Source organism: Gallinula chloropus (assembly GCF_964237585.1).
Source record: "Gallinula chloropus genome assembly, chromosome: 2".
In the NCBI taxonomy this organism is placed as follows: Eukaryota; Metazoa; Chordata; class Aves; order Gruiformes; family Rallidae; genus Gallinula; species Gallinula chloropus.
Genome location: NC_140086.1, coordinates 120,722,120 through 120,746,754, shown reverse-complemented (window position 1 = coordinate 120,746,754; position 24,635 = coordinate 120,722,120). Strand labels below are relative to the sequence as shown.

Sequence of the window (24,635 nt, the reverse complement as noted above, 5' to 3'; positions counted from 1 at the left end):
AATGAATTGCTCTTTAGTTAAACCCTTGAAGTTCTCCAGAGACCCTAACCAAAATGATTTTATGTTCAAATGGTACCTGAACCTTTTGGAAGAACTGTTGAGGATAGTCACTATTGTTTTAGCTCCTTGCTGATGTTGTTATGATCTGGATGCAGGCTTGGACATGTTGATGTCAGTGTAATTTGCAACACCCACCTACCTGTCTCTTCCTAAGGCATGTACCAAATTTCCCATCTTATCTTTAATGATATTGCTACTAGAAGTCCCCTGATACCTGCTTGTTACACAAAGTTGGGAAGTGTTAGGCAATTACAGAGAAAGATAATTAGATGATCCTGAAGACTGGATTGTGAGAAACAAGGAACAAGTTCAATGGTAAGATTGAAGCGTCCAAGCCAAAACTGGGCACAGCTGTGGTACAAGGGTGTTTCAGTGATATCCTTCCAGCAGGTAAAGGGAAATAATAGAGAGATTATGTGAGTCACTGGTGTGACCCCATGTGGTCATCTGATGTAGTTATAGTCATCCACTTTGCAGAGGGATCCAGGAGGCCTCTTCCAGTCCCACATTTGTGCTTTCTCTCTTTACAGTCTGTCTGAAGGCTTGGTGTGGATGTGAATTTCAGTATGCAAGAAGCTTCCTACACACACAAGGCATTGTTCTTCTGTGGTTTGACCTTCTGATGACTAAATGGTCATCATCCAGGTGGCTTCAGCACAACCTCCAGACAGCATCCTTCATCATATCTCTGTGATGTCTGACTGCCATGTAGTGGACTGGCAAGTGATCTTAAGTACAAGCTGACAGTCACAATAAGACTAAATAGCTACCTTAAATCACAGGAAGAAAAGTGTTCACTTAAGATTAAAAGATTATATTATTCACTTGATTCTTTTTCATATATTTGAGGTTTGAGATTTATAATGATAGGAAAACTTCTACACATTCAGAAATTCAGGTTAGATTAAAAGCCAACATTTCAACCACCTTATCTGCATTTTCCTCTTACCTCAATTGTAGAACTATCTTGATTCTGAAAACTGGATTGGACATCTTGAATAGACATTTTTTGATGTGATTGCTTCTCTGTTCTTTTTTTTGTCCTTTCTCAGCCTGGATAAATAATAGTAATTTCTGTTGTAGCATAATAAAAACATTTTTGAATTTTAGGCTATAGGTAAATGTGGTAGACATATAAAATGCTCAGAAGGGGCAATTGGTATTTAATCACAAAAGTATCTATTACAAAAGAAAAAGAAGACCCTATAAACAGTGATGGGCAATACAGCTATAACACTATAACAATATTTAAATTCTGATTGTCTGAAATACAGTATCAGGCCAATATCATTGGGTAGGGAATCTACACAGTATCTTTAATATGGGTTTTGTTCTGACCTACGTATTGTGGCTTATCCAGTCATCCCTACTCTTCTCCTCCTCCATAGCACAGGTCTAACAGAATCAGCTCTGCCCCTGCATGCACAGAGCTAAAGGTGAGGGTTTGTAGAGGGGTCAAATGTTGCTTCCCTCTGTTTGGCCACTGCCAAAATGCTAGGACAGCATGCTTCCACAGGGCTCCATGGGTCCTTGGGCAGAGAACAGGTAAGGGAGGAAGTTATGGTGCAGTAGTTGACCCAAGTTGGACTCTCCTGAGCAACAGTGTCCTGCCATGTAATACCCCTAAAATGTGAATTCCTCTGTGGTTTACTCTTGCCTTGAAATGAAATCAAATTGCCTGAGAAGCAAGGGAGGAATAGTGAAAGAAGCCCTGTCCTCACCAACCACTTCTTGAAAGCACTCTGCCTTCTTGCTCAAAAGGTCATTGGTATTTTAGCATGATGGCGATGGTGGTATCAGGATCCTTTTCTTAGTATCAGAGTCATGAAATATTCAGAAGGTATGGCTCATCTCTGTCTAAAGCTCTGAGACATCATGAGTTTTGATGGGTTGGAATAGGAGCTCTTTGCATGTAATCCAAAATGTTTATCATAGCAAAGGTTGACATGCCAGAATTGGCCAACTGGCATGAAAAAACCATTTCAGTTCTTGGGAAAGTGCTATCACTTTGCTGCCTTTTAGAAACTATAGTTGTTTTCTGAATTACAAGTGGTTTGCATAAGGAACATAAATTGCTGTGCTCTTTATCACTGCTTACTGTGTGACAAATATACAGTCCAATTTTTCAAGTGTGGTGTCTTGGAAATGAATGTCTATTTGAAATGAAAACCATTTCAGTACTTGAGCATCCTCCCTCTGGAACAGGCAGGATAATAACATGTTCATCACCTTGGGTTATTTTAATATTTCCTGAAGCCTGCACAAGATGCTTTCTATTTTCTTGTCAAAACATACTGAAATGAAAATTATTTTTAATAAAGTACAGTAATCACAGTGTGATCACCAAGTGCATCTTCTCTTGTCAGATTGTTTCTTCCTACTGTGAGTATGTGCAGTTACTTAATGTTACGATTGCTGAGCAATCCGGTATTGGGAAGAAGAGAATGGAATATTTCATTTCTGACAAAGGGCACTGGGTGACACAGAACATCCTCCCCTGCCTCCTAGAGTAGCGTCATTGTTTAAACCTAATGCTGGAAGAATTGTCTGCTGAAGGACATAATCTCTCCCCCCAGTATTTCATTGCTGTCTTCTATAGGTACACTGCAAGCAGAGATGCTCTGTTTTGTCCCTGTCTGTCCATAGAATCATTGAATCATAGAATTGTAGGGGTTGGAAGGGACCTCAAGAGATCATCGGGTCCAATCCCCCTGCCAAAGCAGGCTCCCTAGGACATATCACAGACATAGATGCCTGTTGGAGTGCCATGCCATGTACCAGGCCTGAAAGGTGCTCAGCATGACAATATTAACATTCATTTCTAACCACTCTGGAATTTGGCTCATGGCGTCCTAGCTTGTATGCTCTTCCATGGAACAGCTGGTGGATAACTTGCTTAGCTTCAAGTAAACTGAGGTCGGGGACTTTAGCAGAGAAAATTGCCTGGCTACACAGGCACTGAGAGCTTTTGGAGATAATGGCTGAATTAATTTATTTTTTTTAAAAAACTGTTTCTGTACACCAGGTTTTTTACTCAAGTTGCTCAGCTCTAAAATAAGTGATGGACAAATCTCAAGAGGCTTGGTTTCATATCTTACCCAAACATTATCCAAGCTAAGTAAAGCTCTGGAGTCTGCATAGCTGAGCATGAAACCTCAGAAGAACAGACTTTCTCATGAGAGTGTCAGTGTTTCCTGCCGGCTGGAAATACCAAGAAAATAGCCTTTTTTTTGTGGCATTTTGGAACTTCAGCATCTGGACGTCCCTGTGATCAGGAGAGGAAAGTGAATATGAAAAAATAATTGCTTGAAAAGCAAACTCTCTTTCAGTTGTGGGTGTGAAGTTCCTTTTTAGTTTTTCAGTGAAGGTATTAATCGGTATGGTAACTCTGGGTCTGAAAGAAGGAGATCTTAATCTCAAGCTGCGAGTTTGGTCTGTTTTGTCCTGGGTATTGCAAAATATTATCACTTGTGAGTCACCAAGTATTTCTTCAGCAGAGGGAAGAAACTGCTATTGTATCCTTTCCTCCCTTCTATGTAAATATGTAACTAAACACTGCTCTTGGAGTACTTGTTTTTTGGTAGAACATTCTGCTTTCTTCAATCATTGCTTCAAGTGTGAAATTTAGCTCAGCTGCAGAGCTGCAATGAATGTCTTATGCAAAATAACTCTAGTGAAAATAATCTTAATTATGACATTATACAACTAATACACTGACTAAAAAAATGTTACGGTACTACCTAACCGTACTGTGAAATCATACATTGGTTTATATGGAAATTGGAGCTATCCCTGTGCTTAAAAATAGAGTTAATCTTCGTTTTGGATTTTGACAGTGAATCAATGGGACTCGCAGAGAGGGTAACTTCAGAAGTTAAAGATGGAAAAGTGTGTTTATCTCCTGTCCTTCTGCCACGGCAAGATTTACAATATGTTCTCTTCCTTTTTCAGTCCATATTTAGTAACTCCAGCGATGAGTTTTCCATCGTTGGCTTTGTGTGATTAATCCAAGTTCGCGCTGTTAGCAGAATACCGGGAAATATTTCTCAACTTCCCTCTTGGTGTATTTTCACCAACATTTCCATTCTTTGACAGGTTGTCACAAAGTCCTACATGTCACCATTTATGCTGGTCATGTGTTGCAATTTAGTTACCTACAGGTACCCGCTCCCACCTAGGCTCACTTTTAAGGCCCCAAACACTGGGCGTGTTGCTAGTGATAATCAAAGAGAGTTCTTGCAAAAATCCAGATTTTTAGGGCTGTATTTGTGCTCTTGCCAGAATTTTCTCCAGTCTGCCAGTCTTTGTGGCTCTGAGTCTCCAGGAATGCAGTGTGAATGATGAGGGAGGCTAGTCCGGTGCAATATCGTTTTCTGGTAGGTGTATGTGCTAAATTCGGACTGCTCACCCCCCTCCTCCTTGCTGTTGTTATTGCAACCATATTTCACAAAGAGCTTTTGTCAGTTTTGAGGTCTGCTTCTGTTCTTTTGGAGAGTATGTTTTAGGAAGGGTTACTTTCCAGAAGAATGCCCGGACATATGCATATGCATAAATTTATTTATTTCCTAAGTACTTCTTACCCTCCTACCAAAATTTTAGAGGTTTCTTTATACTGTTACCTTTACTTACTGGAGGTTGCAAAAACATTTCAACTTAGTAACATTTTAAAATATAAGAAAAGATCATCACAAGTTCCATACTTGAGTCTTGCATGTGTAAATATCATTAATTAGTTGTGCAACTAATAATAGCCTGCATTCCTATGCGTTCTGTCTAAATCAAAGTGATTGAATGTTCAAATTAAGAATGTTTTTGCAAACAGATGTCTAAAAATTGATTGTTAGTTACCTACAGCACTGGTTTTCTCTGGTTCTGTTGTTATAAAGGGGATTGAAATAATGCAAGAGGTAAAAGAAATCACTGCAGGAACATAATCAAAGTGACAGTTTTGTGCCGTATTTCCATATCAAGCTAAAGCAAACAAAAAAATTCAGCTGTATATGCATACTTAACAATGTAGGTGTGTCTCTGGGGAGTGATCTGAAATGAAGGGACTATCTTTTCTTTCTTGCATTTAAGACTCTCCATTTCCAATTATTTTTCTAACTATATATTAGCTGTTTTAATTAAAAGGTGATGATTCACCACTTTCTAGCCACCAAGAACATTTTTATAAAGTAGGGGTTTAAAAATAGTAATGATGTAGACTATTTTGCTATTACTCTGAACATTTGGAGCTGTAGGAATATTTTAGCACAATTTGAACAATGAAAGAAAAAGCTGTTTTCGGTAATTTTGTGTTCAAGGGTGATTCAACCTCTTTGCTTGCTAACTCTAATTTTCCAAGGCTTCTAAGACTTAAATTTGATTCTTTATCTGAGCATAAAACAATGTCTGAAAATTGCATAATAAATTACTGGATAATCATGTTTTTGTGGACTACCTGATTGTCAGAATGAATTCTGCCTTTTAAGAGATGCTTTAAGTAAGTGCTGGGCAAAAGTGAACTTTACAAGTAAAAGTGACTTAGGTCCTCAAGTGTTTTCATGTTAGCGTGAAGGAGAAATGCCTCACTGATATTATATATATTTCCTGAATTGTCTATATGTGTTGGTGTTTGTGTAAAAACATTTGAAGACAACTATACAACATATACAGCTGTGTATACAGAATATGTCTGGAGGTGGCATAAAGTTAGGGGAAAACAAACAAAAAAGATTTATGATTAATGCATTTTATTTCATGGCATCCAGTTCAACAAGTAATTTTGACTGCTGCCTCTTCCCTACGCTTGTATTCCCTTCTCTCATCAAAGCCCCTCTTGGGAGTGATTTTAAATTTCCAAATTCTGAGCACCATTAACAAAAGAACTAATGGAAAAAAAGCATGCATTGTCTTAAGACCCCTGTACCCCCCTTTTTGTCCAAACAGTCTGCATCTCTTGAAGACCCAACAGGAATGATGTGTTCAGTCTTGTCGGTAAAGGATTTCAGATCTGATCTGTTCAATCCTAGACAGCCAGAAACAAGGACTGGGAACTTCCTTACATCAAAAAGATGTATCCCAGTGGGAAGCAGAGTTCCAAAGAGTCTGGTATATCAGACCTTAAAAAACAGTTTTAGGTATAACAAAATTGTTGTAATTGCACATAAGCAAATTTGGGATTATATTTATAAAGCAAGTTCTCCACTATTATGTAATTTTATGGAAAACTAAACCAAATTTTATGTTGCAAAAAGTAGCCATTCTGTCAAAGTTAAGCATTCCAAAGTGGGTGAACAGCAGAATGGGAGTCCCTGTGCAGCAGGATGGGGAGAAGGGAGGTTGCATGGGGCAGCCATCAGTCAGCATTTCCCATCTGTGGGGCTGGATGTGTTCTCCTGTTGATGCAGAGTTGTTAGCTTACAGAAACAAAGCATTAAAACTTTAGATGAAGTGAGTTGTTTAACTTCAGGGGATCCGGAGGAGCTCCCCAGTACGTATGAGCTCGCTGTCGGTATATTTAGATATTAAGAACGAGCTGAAATAGGTGTAGAGCTGTAGCTGGCTGCAAGGTTGCCCTTTCACACCCCTCAGTGGCCATGGGGACCTGAGTGAGCTGGTTTCTGGCAGCACTGACAGGGTGGAGGGAGCTGCTGTGAGGAGCGTGGGGTGTGTGGCCTGGACAGGGTGGCAGGCAGAGCTAGGGCTGGTGCAAGTGCAGGTTAGTTCAGCAGCCATGACTGGTCCTTTTCTGATGTCATCAGCAAGGACATCTGCTCATGGAGAAAGTCTTCCATGTGAAAAAGTGCTGAGAGTGTGCTAGATAGAAGTACTAGTCACGGGATCAAACTTCTAGTGTACCCTAAAACCTCTGTTCTCAGTCACTTCCAGTAACAAGTGCTGCTCAACTCTCCGAAAAGGCATTCAGGCCTCACTCCCACCGGAGCAGAACTCCCTGAGGCGGGCTGTGAAGCCCACGTGTGCCAGTGGGAGCTCGCCTTTGCTGCGTGCCGCCGCTCCAGCACTCTGCGATAATTGTGGGAACCGCAAGTGGCAGGCAGTCCCTTAAATTATTTGGCATTACCCTTAAGCACCCGATCAGTCAGGGCAATTCGGAGTTTGATGTCTAAGAGCTCCGCACACCTGCAATTACTTAAATCCACAAAATTGCACCCATAGGTATTTGCAGGCACAAAAATGTTGGCATAAAATTAGAGGCCATTTCCTAAAACCTGTGTCTAAATTTTGATGATATACTATATAGGGGGTTTTATTTTGAAATGGATCTGCGGAAAGCAATTGAAAATCTCCAGGCATCCCATCTGTGTTTAAAGTAACAACAATAACAAAACTTTAAATTAGCATAGGAGATTTAAGACATTTCAGGAAAACATTGATTAAATCTGCCAATGAAATGAATGTGTTTGGCGAGTGACCTAATTAGTGTATACTTGGTTCTTTTTCACTGCACTGCTTACCACTAATTGCTGTTCTGCTGGTCTTCTCCTGACAAGTAAGAAAAAACAAGGATGAGGGATTTGTTGAGGAAATAGTGACATTCAGTTTTAATTCATTTGAACCTGCTGCCAAGCTTAATTATGGAACTGAGAAGCTGAGACCAGGAGGCCCCCAGCCGTTTAGGTTATAGGAGACGGAGATGTTTAGTGTCTGCCAGTGTATTTGGGTGGCACTTACTGCAGCTAGCTATAAAGTCGTGCTTGCTGATGCTTAGCTGTTTTCTTCCCCCCACAGGCACAAACCCCCTTGTTTTATTTGTCAGATTTGCTTATTTACCTCCAACAGCATCAGGCCAAAAGAAAATTTTATTTCTGAGAGGACAGGTTTAACAATTAACCTGGATAGTCTTGTCTTGGGCTTTTTTGTTGTTTTTCATGTGTGTGTGTGCTTTTGCATATGCAAACTAGTAATATGTGATTCTAGAAAAAAACCCTCAGGCTTCTGAAATACTTGTAGCATCAGAGTGCTGAAGTCACCCTCAGAGTAAGTACACTTGAGCTGAGGGGCTCACGTTAGCGATAAATTCAAATCCCAGCAGGGAATAACGCAGCTTTCCGTATTTGTGTTTGGAGCTCTTAAAGCAAAAGGGCAGAATGCTTCACGAAAAAAGGGGAAATAGTTTTGGTTTTGGTTTCCTGTGGTGGTGATGGATTCCTGTGAGCAGAGCCTGAAAGTCCTGGTTTAGAATCCGAGTGTGCTTTTCGTGATGTTCCACACAGAAACTGGGGAGGGGGAGGAGGGGGAGGAGAAAGGGGGGGTATAATCCATTGACCAGAATGTTTACGAGGCAGAGCACACATGAGAAAAAAAAACAAGCTGTGGAATTTAAGGCCAAGTGGAGGGTGGGGCTGGTGGGGCTTGCACTTGTTTTTAAAAGAGGAAAAAGAAACGCAGACGTTTTCTTAGAGCAGCAGCGTCTGATTGGCAGACTCTGGTCTGAATCCCTCCCGGGGAATGCTTCCAGACAGCCTGCTGCCTTTTAACCAGGAGGGGCTGGGGAATAGTTATCCAAGTGGGCAGGGATGGGGTGCCCGAGCAGCCAAACCCTCTTGTGCTGCACCTGCCAAGGCAGCCACGGCAGCTGGGCTCTGCCAGAGGGGAACATGGCCTCGGCCTGCTACGGACATAGCTTGGGCAGAAGGGAAGGGCTCTCCGCACACAGACTTTGGGGGTTTGTTGCGGGGAGAGATGGAGACCCAGCTTTATCTTCTGTGGGGACTAAACTTGGTGTACCCTTAAAAGTATGTAAAACAAATCCCCAAATAACCCACCATCTCCCCCCCGACCTCCCTCAGTCTAGTTTTGGTAGAACCTGAGGCCTAAGAAATGAAGTGAGATTATAAACAAATGAAATATGTTACTGTAGGTCACCAATGCAGGCTATAAACATCTACATGAAAGAACATAAACTGTACAGAAAGGCAGCCTGCCTGGTTTTCTGTTATATAGCATTGCAGGGTTCTTGTAAGGATACTTGAATGCTGAAACAGCCTGGGAACTTGGCTTCCCTTGCAGCAGATTGATGTTCTTTGGACGCGTTTTCAGCCATGGAGTGATTTTGTCCTGATGTTCTGTGTGTGGTGGAGAGATGTGTTGGGAGGGGGGAGGGGGGAGGACCAGTAAAAGAGACTTGGAATGAAAATGAACTTGAGGGAAGGAAAAAGAGCAGCTTTGCAGTGAGGCTGGGAGTAGTAATACTAGAATGCATAATGGGCAGCTAAAGAGGCAAGGCTTTTTTGTCTCCAGACTCTTGCTGGATCTCTGATACAGTTATATAGCCTCTTGTGCACATTGAATAAATGTTTAGAAGATATTTATAGTGTTAGATATTACAGACTGATGTTAATCTTCACTATGTTAGATATACCTGATCTCTATAATACAGCACCAGAATATTCTTTCACATTCTGGTTTATATTTACAAGCAATTGTAACTTGGATGTCTAGACATGCTGTCTAGAAAGTTGTATTAAAAATCGTTTTCCCTCTATTACTGCATGCATGAATCCTACACTGTACACTGATCATAAATATAAAAATCTAATTCTGTTATCTAGTTTTAATGTCAATATTAAAACTTATTTTTGCTCTTGCACCTCCAAGTTTTTGGTCATGAACATGGTGAGAAATAAAAATAAATTTAGTCTCCTCAGGAGAGCGCCTTGCTGCCCTAAAAACTAATTTGCTCTGAGTTTTATCCAAGCCATCCCATGACTTCCCAAGGCATTTCAGGTTTCCCAGTTGGCAGCTCTGGCTTCTTGTCAGGATCTCTCATCTAGCAAGATGGAAGCTGCATCTAATTGTATCTCTTTCATCCCAGAAGCTGCTCTCCCAAAGGGCAGGGGAACTGGAGAAATCCAGGGAGGACTCTTGCTCTCTTGTAGTATGTGTTTTGGTTCAAAGCAGTATCAACTTCGCTGCTGCTTTGCAGTGGATAACTTGGAAGCTTGGATGCTCTGTGAAGCAAAATGCCATGTAGACCAAGCTGATTTAAAATGTCATGCTCAGTACCAGTAAAAAGGGAAAATCAAGTGGGGGAAGCTGAGCAGGTAAAACAGCCCCTACCTCCCCAAATTCACCAAACTCCAGTGTACTTCCTTATGGTGGTGTTCATTAGCTCTGCTCTTCCAGTGTTCTAGGCTTTCCCTCAATTTGTAGGAATTCCCTGCCAAAAAAAAAGTCACCCAAAACAACAACAACAACAAACAACCCAAAAAAACCTAGAAAGGCGAAGGAAGAAAAGAGTAGAAAGGGACCTTGTTATTAAAATAGTGCTTTTCCTGCTCTTAAAGTCCTTATTTCTTTTTCATTTTCTTAAACCTTTGCAAAGGAGATTTAGCCCATGAAAACAGAAAGTCCATGTGCACAAAATTCTTTCATCATTAGGCTAACCCTTGCATCGAGTGATGCATACATACCAAAATAATGATGAAGAGATGTTTATAACTTGGGGGGGGGGGGTGGAGTTGATCAAAACCACACAGTCTTATAGCTAGGTTTAATGCAAAGAGGAAGGCAATAAGGCCTCCCAGGAGCAGGAAGAAAGGCTGGCAAAAGAAGTAAAAATGGATACGGCAGGAAAGCATATCTATGGTTGCCTCCTGTGTGATGTGTATTGACCTAGTAAATGGAGATGTCTGCAAAGGAGCTGCTGTGCTATAAATATGCTTGTGCTAATATTATTAAAGCTTTCAGGCAGTCTGTTTTCATCCATATGTTTTCCAAGGAGATGCCAAAGAGGTGGCCCTCGGCCACAGCTTGTCCAAGCAGCACACATCTACCTGTCCTGTAATTGCTTAATAAGATGTAGGTTGGGGTTTTCCCTGGATGGATTGTGAAATACATGTAGCTGCCTAAAGAGGTGGTTGATGAGATTTTTAAATCTTCATGTTGAAGTCTCTATGAGCAAGATACTTGAGTGCTGTTGAAGACCAGAGATAGCTCAGCGCTCTGGAAGTGGTCAAAGGCCCAAACCTTGTCCTCTTTGCTTTCCTTTGTATCTTTAGGAAAATAAAATTCTTTCAGAGTTGTTGATATCCAGAAGGGACTTAACAGCACTGACCTTGCTGGAATGTATCAGTCTTGCTGATTAAAGGAATTAAAAATGGAGGGGGAAGAAGAGAAGATAGGAACTGACTGTCTGACTAATAAACTAAACCAACACAAATACTGAGAGTAGGAAAGCCACTTAAAAGCAGATGGTTATCCCTTGCCTATCCTTAGGATCTAAACTCACTAAGCTGCTGTTCAGCTGATACCCTGAAGCAGTTCCTGGTAAAGACATGGCCTGTGTTGCAGCAGAGAGGGCTTCAGATGAAAAGGATGTGGTTTAACCAGGCTTCCACTAAGAAGATAATAATCTTACCACATTCTAGAGCTATCTGGCAGTTGCTTGTAGAGCACAAGTTGCGATTTCTCCCTTAATTGCTCCCACTTGCTGGAAGACTGCTCTCCCTGCCCCTACACAAATGCCTCCAGCCTACTGCAAAGATCCACTGCCCTCCTTTTCTGAAGCTTAATCCTCTCATGTGTTCAAGGTACAGGAGAAAGGTGTTGTCTCATGAAACTAGACATTACAAGCTGTAGCTTTGTATCCCAGGAGGATCATGCTGCTGCCTCCTCTTATGGAAGAGATGGGGTAGGACTTCAGAGCACCAGAGGCCCCCTCTGGCTGGTGGGACCTTCTATCTGTTAAGATGAAGAATTGCCTTCTCTCCCCCTCTGCTGCATGCCATTTTGCACATTAAAGCTTCAGGTCACTGCATTTCCTTGAAGCTCACCCTGCTCAGGAGGAGGGGTGTCAGAAACCGAGGTGTGTTGCCTGGTTCTGGTGGCAGTGCTACTGGAAGACCATGAGAGAATGTGAGAGAATGGAAAGGCTTTTCTTCTTTATAAAAATAATATTTTTATTTATGCATATGCACATCAATAATTACTAAAATTTCCATTTTTTGTTTGTTTTTCAGGTTATGGTTTTGTAGATTTTGACAGCCCAGCAGCAGCACAGAAAGCAGTAGCATCTCTCAAAGCAAATGGCGTGCAAGCGCAGATGGCAAAGGTAAGAGCAACCATGTTATTACAGGATTATCCGAGCTGTTGGGCAAAATTTCCAAGAGTTTGTTTTGCTCTTGTTTCTCTTAAAGTTTTGGATTGCTTACTCCGATGTTTTTTGTCATCCTTTGGCTCCAGCACCTTATTGGTTCTATGGTTTATCTGTGTTCTTGAGAGTTGCGTGTCATGTGATGGGTTCTGCTCTGGTGTTCTCTCTCTGGAGAGGGTTATAAAACGGAGAGCACTGGTGTGGCAGAGCAGTTGGAATTGCCTTTGTGCTAGCTGCAGTGTGAGAGTTGGCTTTTCTTTGCCTCGGAGTTGTCTTCATTTGGTTCTTTTGCCTTGGAATAGTTATTCTTTTCTGATGTGCCTGGTGGGCTTCACTGAAGGAGTGATTGACGGAACATAAAGTTTGTTTGATTTGCCTTGGTTCGGCTTCGACTGTCTCTTTATTCTCAGGATGTAAATGGAACTGTAGCAGGTTGCTGAAAAAATAGTTGCTGGAGGTTGTCTGGAGGTGACTGGCATCTGTTGTTCAGACAGGCTGCAGGAGCCATGCGGCACTTCTCAGAGCTCAGTACTCTGGTCCTGGAATTGTCCTTTGTCCCCAAGCAAAGGGACTGATGAGGAGATGGGGGTTATAGTAAATGACCATCATGTGCTCCAGCTGTTGCCTTTCTGATGGCAGAATCATGTGTCTTTGGGCCTTAGACTGCATCAGCCAGCAAATATTGGGGTTGCTTTGTACTTTGAAGATGCCCTAGAATCACAAAAAGCCCTAAATGTCGCCTGAGTTAGTTTCTGCAAAAATGATGCCGGCCTAGAATTTTAAGCAGTAAAAGCAAACAGGCAATTACAAAAACAGAGGCAAATCAACTAATAAACAATCAGTACATTTGAAGAGTCCCATTTAAAGAAACACTGGTGATTTTAACCTTTATGTTACAAGTTGGTTTTTTTATATAAAAAAAGATAAAATCCTTGGTGGTAAATGAGCTTTCTTTGCCTCCAGTTGAATTATTCTCACTGTGCCTTAAAGTAACTGGATGTCATCCATGTATTTGTGTTTAACAGTGCCCCACAATGCAAGCATTGCTGTTTTATTGGCTCTTAAGTTTTTATTGACGTGTGGCGATAAAAAATATTTGCTTCAAATGGGTAAAAGATGGCAAGCTGAAGAATGTGAACACCTACTAAGGACTGAGCTATTTTATTTCTCAGATATACTGCACCTCCTTGTTAAAATATAGGTAATTTGACACATTAGTCAAGCTGTGAAAAAGAAACCAAAGGCAGGAGATATGTTTTGTCCTGCTGGTTGGTATCAAATCTCCATTTCTGGGGAGGAGTAAATCTCTGTACTACACAAATCTGTGAATTTGTAAATTTAAAATTAGAGATTTAAAGATAGGATTGAAAGATATTTGGTATTCTCATGATCCAGTGTAGTGAACGATTTTAGCACTTGCATATGTGGGAATACCAAAACAGAAGGTGACTTAAAATACTGTTGTTTGGATTACCCAATGTTTTGGGGGCTAAAAGGAAAGTCTGATGCTTTCTGAGCGGGAAGGGCTGTACCAACCATTGAGGTTTGTTTTCTGGGGAGTCTGTGGCGGGAGTAGTGTTTTGCCCTGCATGGTTTTGAGGCGGCTGGTGTGTACACATTTGTTTGCATAAGGCTGACTATATTTTTATTATTTAGCCATGGTGCCTGGAATCCCAAATAGGTTCCTTTTAGCATGTTTGATAGTTCAAGATAAATATACAACTGACTTTTCCTATCTCTGAGAAAAATCAAAGCATTTAGAAAAACAGGGATTCAGAGGAAATTGAGACGGCTCTACACAAAGTACCTCACATTGCTGAGAAGGCAGGAGCCTGGGAAAGTGAAACTATCTGGAGAAACATGTTAGTTCTTGCACATGTTGGAAGCCAAGTTGCATAACAGGACTAAAAGACGGCGTTACCTGCCAGTGTCTGAATTAAGAGTGAGGGCTCAGAAGAGGTTTGAAGAAAGAGGCAGAAGAATTTAGCTTCTGCTTCTGGAAGTTTATCCAGAGCAGTTTTATTTCAAGAACTGCTTTAATTAGCAGTGGATTGTGGGTATCAAATGAAATAGAAGAAAAAAAGAGCATGAAGAAACTACCTAAACCTTTTTCCATGCCATACCTTGAAAAAAATATAGTGTTCTGTGTCTTCTGTTGTGCATTGCAAAACAGTGGAACTGCTCCATACAGAGACCCAGGAGAAGACTGTAACCTGGGTTCAGAAAACATCAGAACTCTTGGGCAAGTCAGGGATGCTTTTGAGTAACGGTGAAAGAGGTATTGGCTAGCTTTTGCTGTGCACTTGCCTTCTCCATTAGCAAGAGAAAGAATGCTGAAGTGTCGGTATAGTCTGTGATCTTTTCCTGGAGAAAAATGTTGTTCGGAAAGAGTAGTTCTTTCTCAGTTTTAACACGATATATTTTTTCTCATAGAAATCCAGGAATCTTCCTTGAAAAACAAAAAGCAGAACTGAATCCCCACCCATGTTGGCTAACAGAAGTATCTTGTGGATAGTTGAGTAAAATATGGTCGTTTTATCGATGCTTAAATACAGCCACCTCCCTGGTTTTTATAGCATTTGGACACCCTTTTGGCTGATTTTGTTTGAGCACTGCCTCTGGAAGAAGGTTAAGCTCTGGTGGGTCAATGCTCCAAGTCCCATCACTGTTGGAAAACTTGTTCTGTTGAGGCTAATACACCTCGTAACCCTACACAGGGAAAAAAACATCATTAAATGTATTTGAATCTGTCTTTTTGTTCTCTTGGATGTTGTATAGCCTGAGGCAAAGTAGTCAGGAGAGGATACTTCTGAGGTAGAGGAACAGCAGTATTAAGCCTGCAGGGGTAGTGGTGATGTCTGGGAGGTGAGGTCTCCTGGGCCCATGGACGGGTGTCTGCTTGGTGAGACAAGGACCCTCATGAACCAGGCGCTCATTCACACATACACTCTTGCCTTGTCTCTTTAGCATTTCCCTCACATAGGTACCCAAATCAGAAGTTTTGACTACTGCCACTGTCCTGTGTCCAATGAAGTTCACACAAGCTGTCCATCGTTTTCTAAAGTCCTTGATAGCAGTTTAATTTATTGAGGAAAATAAATGCAGTGGGGCTGCTGAGTGATGGTTTCTCAGCTGACCTGGCTTATTTTACTATGTGCTTCCTTCTTGTCCTTGGAAGTAACTCAGAAGTGCAGATTCGTTTGCACGTACATAATGCTGGATTGTCCAAGCTCGTAGAGTCTGGGTGCTTTCTATTTTTCCAACAAAAACCAGCACAGCTGATATGCCTTTGGATACCCTCAAAGGAATTACTGCTTTGTTTGTCTCTTTGTGCTCGGAACACGAGCTCAGCGCAGAGAAGACAATGACTATGAACATGGTTTATATATTGGTTTCACTTTTTCCATCTGCTGTTTTCATGCATTTTTCAAGAAAAATGTTATAGACAGAACACGGAAAATTAATAAGGAGAATCTTTGTAATATGGGAGTTGGCTCACACAAGTAGGCAAGGAAGATAGAACACATGAAAAACATATCAATGTCCTAATAAAATCTGTAAGCACATCTATTCTTGGGATTTGCTATAGTGCTTCACCCTGAATTACATCTTCATGGTGATGTTTCTTAACCTGCTTTCTGTGTAGGCTTTTAATGATACCGAGTCTAAATCACCTGACAAATCAATAGAAATTAGTTGTCTAAGTAAACTGGAGGCTCTAAGCTTGTGTGAACCCTGAAGTTGGTGAACTTCACAATTGTAGAATCAGATGGTTTTGGGTCCTTTTCTACCATCTGTTTTGTTCAGTTATAGTCTGCTGCAAGATTATGTCAAGTGGAAGTTCAGGCAAAGATAGGTTCTCACAGAAAGTATGTGATAGTTTCTTTAGTATCTAGGAGCCCATCAAGAGTTTTGAAACAAACACCTTCACCAAGGAGGGGTTTTCAATCCTGCTGTTGATCCAAGTGCATTTGTAAGGATTAAAAAAAAAAAAAATATATTTGATGATGCATGTCTTCTCTGGGCTTTCCTTTTGTATGGATAATGCACTGAAACATTCTCAGCACCTGTGCAGGAAATGTGGATGCTGAAGAAATATTTAATCAGCGTTGGCAGTTGTCTAAATCCAAGGAACGTTGCTTCACTATTCTGCTGCAGTAATTACCACCCAGAGGGTACACTGAAGGAGCTGGTTCTGAAAAAGGACTGTGCCAATAGGCTCTGATGTGTTTTGCTCACCAAGGGAATTACACAGCATGGTTTTGCTTCTTGTGTGATTTTTTTTTTCTCATCTCTCCATCATGCAGAAGCCTAAATACAGGGAGTAGTCACTGTCTAGGTGAAACATAAAAAGGAGCTGTTTCCTGCAGAGCAGAGCCAAGCAGAAGAGCTTCTGAAGAGGACCAGAGCACTGGTTGGTCTATAGTTAAATAGACAGTTTTTCTCCAAGGACCAAGGGAAAGGAAATCCCAGAGAAGAATCTTATTTATTTTCCAGGCTTTTGCGTAGGTTTCAGGAATTGCTTTGGTATGAGTCAGCTGACCAAATAAGTCCATTGTGCCTGCTCATTTTTCAGCTTCATTTTCTCTTCTTTTTAAATGACTTTCCTTTTTTTCTCTGTCATATTCCAGTACTCTAAAGGGGGATGTTCCTTAAAATGGAAACCAGAGAAAATGGAAAGACTCTCCAGTGAAAGCTCTCCATCCTAGTGTTCTTTTAATGGAAAAATAGAATTGTCGGTATTTTGCAGTTTAGAAGTTAATGAAAATATTTAATAAAAATGCTATCTGTACAAAATATGACATCTGGCCTATGGAGGGAACATCTGATACAATGAATCCCCCAATCAAATTCTTAATTTTTTGTTGTAATGTCTGAAAATTTTAGCTCCCCAAATTTCAAGATAGTGGTTTTTTGCTTTCATGGGCCATATTTGTGGACAGCAGCCTTAGTGACTTGAGTTACCTTTCCTTCTGATGCCAAAGCAGGATGCTAGGACTTTTAGAGTTCAAGTATCAAAACAGTCAGGCTTCGTTTTAATCTCATTCTTCAATTATCTGATCCTTCCCCCTCGCCTCAAGCAAACTGTTCTGTGAAGTATTTGTAGTGGCTCTTTAAAATCCTTTTCTTCCTCTGCCGCTAGAGCGGGAGCTGGTGACTGGAAACCCCGGTGTGCTCAGCGATGTAGGAGAAGCCGAGAGCTGTGCTGACGCTGGCCACCTTCCACGTCGTTTCCGAAGGAATTGCACAGCCAGGCGTGGGCTGCTGCTTCACCAGTTGTCAGAGGCATTTGGCACGAGCCAGTGTTTGTGTGTGGAGCACTCTGCAGTGCACGCTCGTTTCATCCTCCCGAAATGTTAACTACCTCTCCCTGTGCTGATGCACTGTACGTGCTGACTGACCAATACTGACCTGAATCGATAACGAACCTGGGTTAAATGGCACAGGGAAAATTACAGCTGGGAGGACGTGAAAGGTGGTTCAGTTTTGATTTGTAAATTACAGGTGCCAGTGTGTCTCTCTGTTGAGTTCTTTCACCAGTCCAGCCATACCGAAGGAGTCCTGCAGAAGGAATAACCGCAAGCCCAGCAGTTTTGTATAACGCCGCTTATCAAAGCTGTGCCCTCCTCGTCCTTTCTCTCCTGTTCACCTGTGTGGTTTTGCATAAACTGTCTTTCACTCCTGTAAGGGGGAATTATAGTTTCCCAGCTGGAGCTGGCCCTTAAATGCAGGCTTTGTAAATGCAGGATAATTTTTTTTTAATTCCTTAAAGGATAGTGATTGATGAAGTAAAGGCATTGAAGAGATGCTAAATTATTTCTTTATATCAGGTTTTATAACAAAATATCTTAGGAGGATGTGCCTCTCCAAGCTTGGAAGGTTGTTTTTTTTTTTACCGGATGAAACACACTCTAAATTCAGGATTCAAATCACAGATGTTCTATAGCAAAGTGCTATCTTCAAATTTCAGAAGATCTGCAGTAGCAGATGATTGTGTCTTACAACCTTCCTAGACAATCAAGTCTAAAGTAGTGAGCAGCTTTATAAGAAGCAGATAATGTGGTGGATTGGGGTGAGAGCAAAGGTACGTGACCCTAATGGAAGCCTCATAGCCTTGTCTGGCCTGGACAATTTCATGCTTCTACCTGAGAACTGTCTGGTAGCAAATGTGAAATGAGTATATGAACCTGTTTATGCTCTTCAATGCATATTCACAAGCCAACTTAGAATGTGTTAGCTGGAGCTGTTCTTGAAAGAAGCACATCAAATATACCTGGGGATATTAAAATCTGTCCTTTCACGCTTGCACGCATCGCTCCTAAAAACACGTAGGTCAGTATGAAAGGGGGTGTGCGTTGGCAGTACTTGTAACACACCTGCCAGATTTATACACAAAAATTTCTTTGGGGGTTTTCAGAAATGCTTAACTTAGCATAATTCTACTCTCCAGAAGTGAATGGGACTTTACTGTTGATTAATGGAGAGGAATTAGGTCAGTGCTATGTTCCTTTGTTCCCAAAATATCTTAGCTCAGCACCTTTCTTAACCACTGTTAGCTTAGAAAATCTTATGGCACATAGAATCATGTTTATTCTCTAGCTATCACCTCAAGTAGACCTTGCCATGGTATTTTACTTCCCTTTTCAAGGACTTCTGTAGTTTCTAGATTGACTTGATTTATTTCTTTTTATACAGTAACTTCATCTAAGATTAAAACATTCCTCTGCCTTTGAAAATTCCAATATAAATAATCAGTAAATATATCTACCTCCACGCTACTAACGCCCTGCACCACAGAACAGATGCTGATAAGTGAAAGATGTGTCCAACTTTTAGGCTGGAGAGTAGTGGAATTACTGGGATCTTTTCGGGTTATGAACTTCAGCCAAACAAGAATTGGCCTTTTTTCATAAATACACATTGTTCTTGACTTTCCTCTGACTTGGAACACATTTGAATTGGTAATAATACAGCTGAAATCCACAGAGCTTTGGCAATTTAAGCCAGAGAGAAGAATGGGGCTCCCTATCGTTAGCACTCACATAGCTATACATCTTGGAAGCTCTTACGCACTCTTTGCAAACCCTTTATGTTAGCAGAACAGGAAATATGAGTCCTGCAAATGAGTTAAACACTGGAGTCAGATTAATTCTTTTTTTCCCTCCATACTCAGGAAACTCCAAACGCCCCATGGAGGAGTTATCCAACCACAACTATGCAGCTTGGGAATCTGTAGCTCTGACTGAGAGAAACTATGTTCTAAATTCAGTAAGCACATCTTTACTCACCAGGAAAAACTCAGTGCGCTCTGAAATGATCAAAAAAGTGTGGTTTTAGAAAATATTAGTGTGGTAGAAAATGGACATAGCTTTTCTTTCAGTGACATACTGTTTAATTATGTTCTTCTGTAGCTCAGCACGAGGATGATGCTTTTGTAAGGTGAGAAACAAAAACCCATTGTATCTAGCATGCTTCCTTAGGAAGAGGAGGAGCTGATTCACACAAGCACCAGCAGGAGGACATGTGCATGCTTTCTGGGGTACCATTTGGCCTGACCAAGGCACAGATTCAACAAAGCAATGCCATTTGTGTGAAAATCAGGCCACTTTCAGATGATTTTGTTTGATTTGGAAAGCAGGTGTGCAAACTTCAGTAGCATTTCTTTGGAGCTAATGCGAGTGCCTGTGTAACAGCTCATCAGCCTGGAAATACACAGGTGCATATTCTGCCAGCAAACACAAATCTACTAGTAATATGCATAGATATTCCCTCGTGCACATATGCATCCCCCTCTGAATATCTAAATGTTACTGTGTTAGTGAATACTCTGCTTGTTATTTCCTTATTAATGAATGTCTCCCATTCAACCGACATGTCTGAGTGGTTTGGCTGTAATCTAAATAAATTTAGGTTTAGATGCAATTTTGTTCGCTAATGAATGATAATTTTTGTTGCTGGAAAAACCCCTCTATTTTTCCATTGTATAAAATTATCAGATTAGGCTCTCCTCATGATACATGCAACAAACTGAGTCATGATAGCAGCTCATTGAATTTTTTAGTCCTTGGACTTTCCATTTCTGTATTTGTCCTCAGAAAGGGAGGTTAGGATAGTACGAAGGATTGAATTCTATTTGCAGTTATATTAGAGTAACTTTGATGTCATCAAAATAAAAGTGATGGAAGAATGTCAAACTGGACATATCAGGCTGGAGAAAAGGATCCCCCTTGACATTGGATTCTGTTTCTGATTGTGTGCTGTAGCACTTGCCAACAGAGAGGAGTACGAGAACCAGGCAAGCATCTGAGGATACATCCCCAGAGTATTCTCCTAGCCTCCGGCAATCTGCAGTTTGGGGTTTCCTGAGCCTTGTATTGAATAGGCTTCTGTAGAGCTGCCTCCCCAACCCTAAACGAAGAATTTATCCTGCCTTTTTTTGCATTTAAAAATTTGGCAGTGCAACAACCAGCTGCAAAAAATTCTTAAGTTTAACTGTATGTTCTTCAAAGAACCATCCCCTTTGCTTGTTCTAGACCTGCAATGTTGATTTCATTGACTGCCTGCTGATTCTCATATTGGAAGAGACAAAAGGCTCTTGTTCCCTATGAATCTTTTTCATGCCACTTACGATTTCATAAATGCAATCATAGCTTCTCTTGATCCCTGTTCTTTATCCACTTTTAAGCAGGATGTGCACGTGTAAATAAGGATGCCGTTCGTAGAAGCAAGGAGCAGTTGCTAAGTAATGAACATGAAGCATGGGAAAGTGGTTTTGTAATATGAGAGCAGAGCTGATAGGAAGCTTAGAGGGTCATTTTATTTCATGTGTTGGACATGAGCTGAGGATTGCTAGTGCTGCGGAGTGCTGCAGCCTGGGAAACAAGAAAACAGATGCACAGAGGAAGGGTCCATTTTGCTGGTATCGGATATTTTCTGAGGTGTACCTCATTTTGTACAAGGATAAATGCACATGTCTGATTAAACCTAGGAAGATCAATTTTTTAAAAAAATAAGAACTGTTGGCTTTAGAAAAATGTACCCCAGAAATAATTGGAGTTTTAAATACAAGTAAAATAACTATTCATTTAAAAGAGCAAGTGAAAGGTACAACCCCAAGTATGAGGAGATATTTGCAATGTGGTGCCAAAAGGAAATATACACCAACCCCCCCCCCCCCCACACACACATCTGTGTACAAATAGGGTATTATAAATGCCTTCCTTAAATTCTGAGATTGGTTGATTTCAGATTTCCTCAAACCTTAGATCAAATCATTGTATGTCATATCACTGAATAATACCTGCAACTAATGACACCATGGATCAGTGTCTGGCCAGTTCCTTTGCCTGAGGCTGCTGGAGTACCCATTTGCATTTCATCTCGCACTCACTGCATGGACATGATGTTACCAGCAATGCTGCAGCATGTGCCTTCGTATCTGAAAGGAGGAAAGGACTCAAGCAGATCTCATGCTGTGCAAATGAACCCTTCTTTGGGAAGGATGTGTATTAATGCTGTTCTGCTCTCCGTAGTGCTAATGGAGCCTTTTATGAGCCATAGATCAAAATGGTGGATGAATAGGAGAACCTAAGGCCTCTAAATTGTCAATTTCTTTAGCTGTGTGGGCAGTAGGAGTCTTTGATTCTCCCAAAAAAGATGGAGAGGTATGTTTTGGGAGGTTTACATCTACCAAAGACACCCTTTACTCTGCAGTAATGGAGGTGCAACAATTATTTCCTGTGCTGCGCCTCGTAACTTTGTGGTCTCAAAAACAATGAACAATGAAAAATTTGGTGACAGTAACTGTAAATGCATTTTTTTGTAGTTGGAAAAGTTGGGCCTCGCTCAGGTGAGCACAGAATTAGGATGGATATAGTATTTGAAAGGAGGTATACTTTTCACATGCTAGACTGGATCTAACTTTGCTTATTTGGGTGCCAGTAAGTAACAAAGCGGGGTGTGTTCAATGATTACCGCTCATCAGTCATCTGCAATCTTGGTGTTTTGATCAAGATTTGAAAAGGAAAAGAAATAGTGAAGAAAGGGAGTATGAGATATTTCATTTCTAAAGTCAGAAAGTTTTGGAGTTGGGATAGTTAAGGCTTGGTGCTGGAAAGCTTGCCTTTGAATTCCTCAGAATGTGTGGACATATCTTTCTGAGACTTGTCACAGATGTCTGTGCCTCAGACATCATTTCTTCATGCAGTCAAATCATTCTTGGTTCTTAAATGCAGCTGAACGACAGGAAAAGAAAGAGAAGATGCCTTGAAGAAAGGCTTCCCCATCTTCAAAGGTATCTTTGCCACTTTGCTATCCCACTTAGTTAACACACGATGCTCTTTGAATGCAGTATCACAATTTTGTCTCAATGTGGATGTGTTTTTAGTATATGAATAGATAGTTACTTTTCAAGTAACTCCATTTCTATAAACGTATGTGTATGTTTCCAGATCAGTGATGATTTAGAAATATTCTTGTGAAAATTTTATAATATAATGCAATTCTCATGAGTAGCAAAGAGTATCACAGTGGTATTTTGTAGTAAGTACTGTTGGAGTGCGACTATTTACTAATAATTCTTCTAAGTGCTAGGAATAAAATGCTGTGTGTTTTTTAGGAATGTGCTGTAGAAATAGGAAGGAAATTGGAGGTAAATTAAATCATGGTCACATTCAGCTGGTATTTTTTCTATCTGTCAGCAAACACTGGGAAAAAACAAAACAACAACAAAATTTTAAAATCTGAGATGAGAGTTAATGATTTACTGTCAGCTTTAACTGAGCCCATGGCTTGAAGTAGAGCTACAAGGACTCAGGGCTTCCATGACATTTCCATAACTTGTCCATTTTGCATAAGAGATTATGATCCAACGATTTATCTAAATGCTTTCCTAGTCACCTACTCCAGTTGTGGAAAACCAGGACTGTCCTTTGTATGTGGCTGTGTTGCTTTATTATAGTGACGCAGCATAAAGCAGCAAGTGGAGTCAGTGGTGGGAGGGCCTTTGCAGCATCTTAACTTCCAAAAAACCTATTTCCTTGCTCAAAAACCTGTTCATCAGTGAAAGGCCACGCTACCACTGCTAGTAGCGTGGCCTAATGTACATCAGACCGCCTTCTTACTGTATGGCACATTTCACATGGTAAAATTGTGGGTTTGGTAAAGAAACGAGAACTGATCCAAACCAGGTGGAAATCTGGCTGTAATGGGGTCACAGGGGTCTCACTGCCTTGCCCTTTTTCCTGGAGGCTGCCAGGCCTACAGTAACGGAAATCTTTCCCTTTCAGAGTAAAAATATCATTAGCTGAAATGCATAATGACTTTCTTTTGTGTTACGAATCTTCTAATTCTTCTTGAATTCAGACTTTCTATGTTAAAAAGGAGTCTTGGATGCAGACTCTGCTCTGCTTTGCTTAAGTACAAATAAATCATTTTGTCTTGCATGATTGCGCTGTTACACGCTATTCACTTCTCTTGAGTATATAAGTAATTTCCAGATTGGCTTTCAAGAATACACTGAAGAGGCTGGACATTTTATGTCAGTCAGCAATTAGATTAGTTACCAGGGTACCTCGCTGCACTCCTCTAAGTGACTATTGTACTGGTTCTCTTTGATGGCAGAGCAACTGGGAAGCCTGGTACAGGCTTATCTAAAGGACACGGTCTGACAAAGTAGCAACTTAGGCACTTGCCTCCCGGGAGCATCATCTAGTACCTTACCCTTTATACTGGATTTTACTAAAGGCTTCTCTGTTTCTTTGGTGAGAGGTCTTTTGAATTTGTAGTAGTGAGACCTGAAGCACTTCACACTGTGATGAAAACCTCTCATAGGAGACAGCCCTCTCAAGTCACCTGGGCTTAATGGTCGGTAGATCAGATCAGGCACTGAATGATACCTGTAAATACCACTTATTGCCTCTTTGCTGGTATTTCTTTGATAAATCCTTACATGTTAGTCTTTCACTTAATATTTTGGAAATTTTTCATAGTGTTCCTTGTTTTCACAAATGTCTTTCCCTCTGTAACATTCCCCTTCATTCCCATGTGAGTGCAGTTCTTTCACTTCAGTTTTTTTCACTTTGTTGATCCTAATGAAGCATTTGTAAAGCAGAATGATATCCCATTTACATCCTTTCTTCTGCTATTGTAAATATACCACTTTCTTTTTTGGGTGCTCCTATGTGCTTATCACCATCCTGTTTCTGTTACATGAATTTTGGATCTGAGCTGACTGGATGTTGCACAAGGCAGACAGTGCCTCTCTTCTAGGAGAGCCCAATTCTTCTTGTGATCAGTAGCCTTTTTCTATACCTTTTCTACTTACAATCCATCTTTCTTGAGTGTGGTTGAGTCAACCTCTATGCTATTTTTCAGAGAGGGTCTTTTCAGTGCTGTAGTACCATCTCTCAGTTAGGCAGTGCCTTGCCTTATTTGCTTTCTTAAAGAAAAGTCTTAGAATTCTTTACTGGGCTTT

General features: G+C 40.8%; 1 protein-coding gene across 3 annotated transcripts in view; it reads left to right on the top strand.

Annotated features, from left to right (window-relative positions):
- The window catches only part of RBMS3 (RNA binding motif single stranded interacting protein 3), a gene marked incomplete at both ends in the record, with an annotated part of 441,410 nt that overhangs the window by 177,491 nt on the left and 239,284 nt on the right, over positions 1–24,635 (top strand). For all 3 annotated transcript variants that reach the window (XM_084280360.1, XM_084280359.1, XM_084280358.1), the window contains one exon: positions 12,027–12,118. In XM_084280360.1, the coding sequence (XP_084136486.1) occupies positions 12,027–12,118 (92 nt within the window). The remainder of the gene's footprint in view (positions 1–12,026; positions 12,119–24,635) is intronic.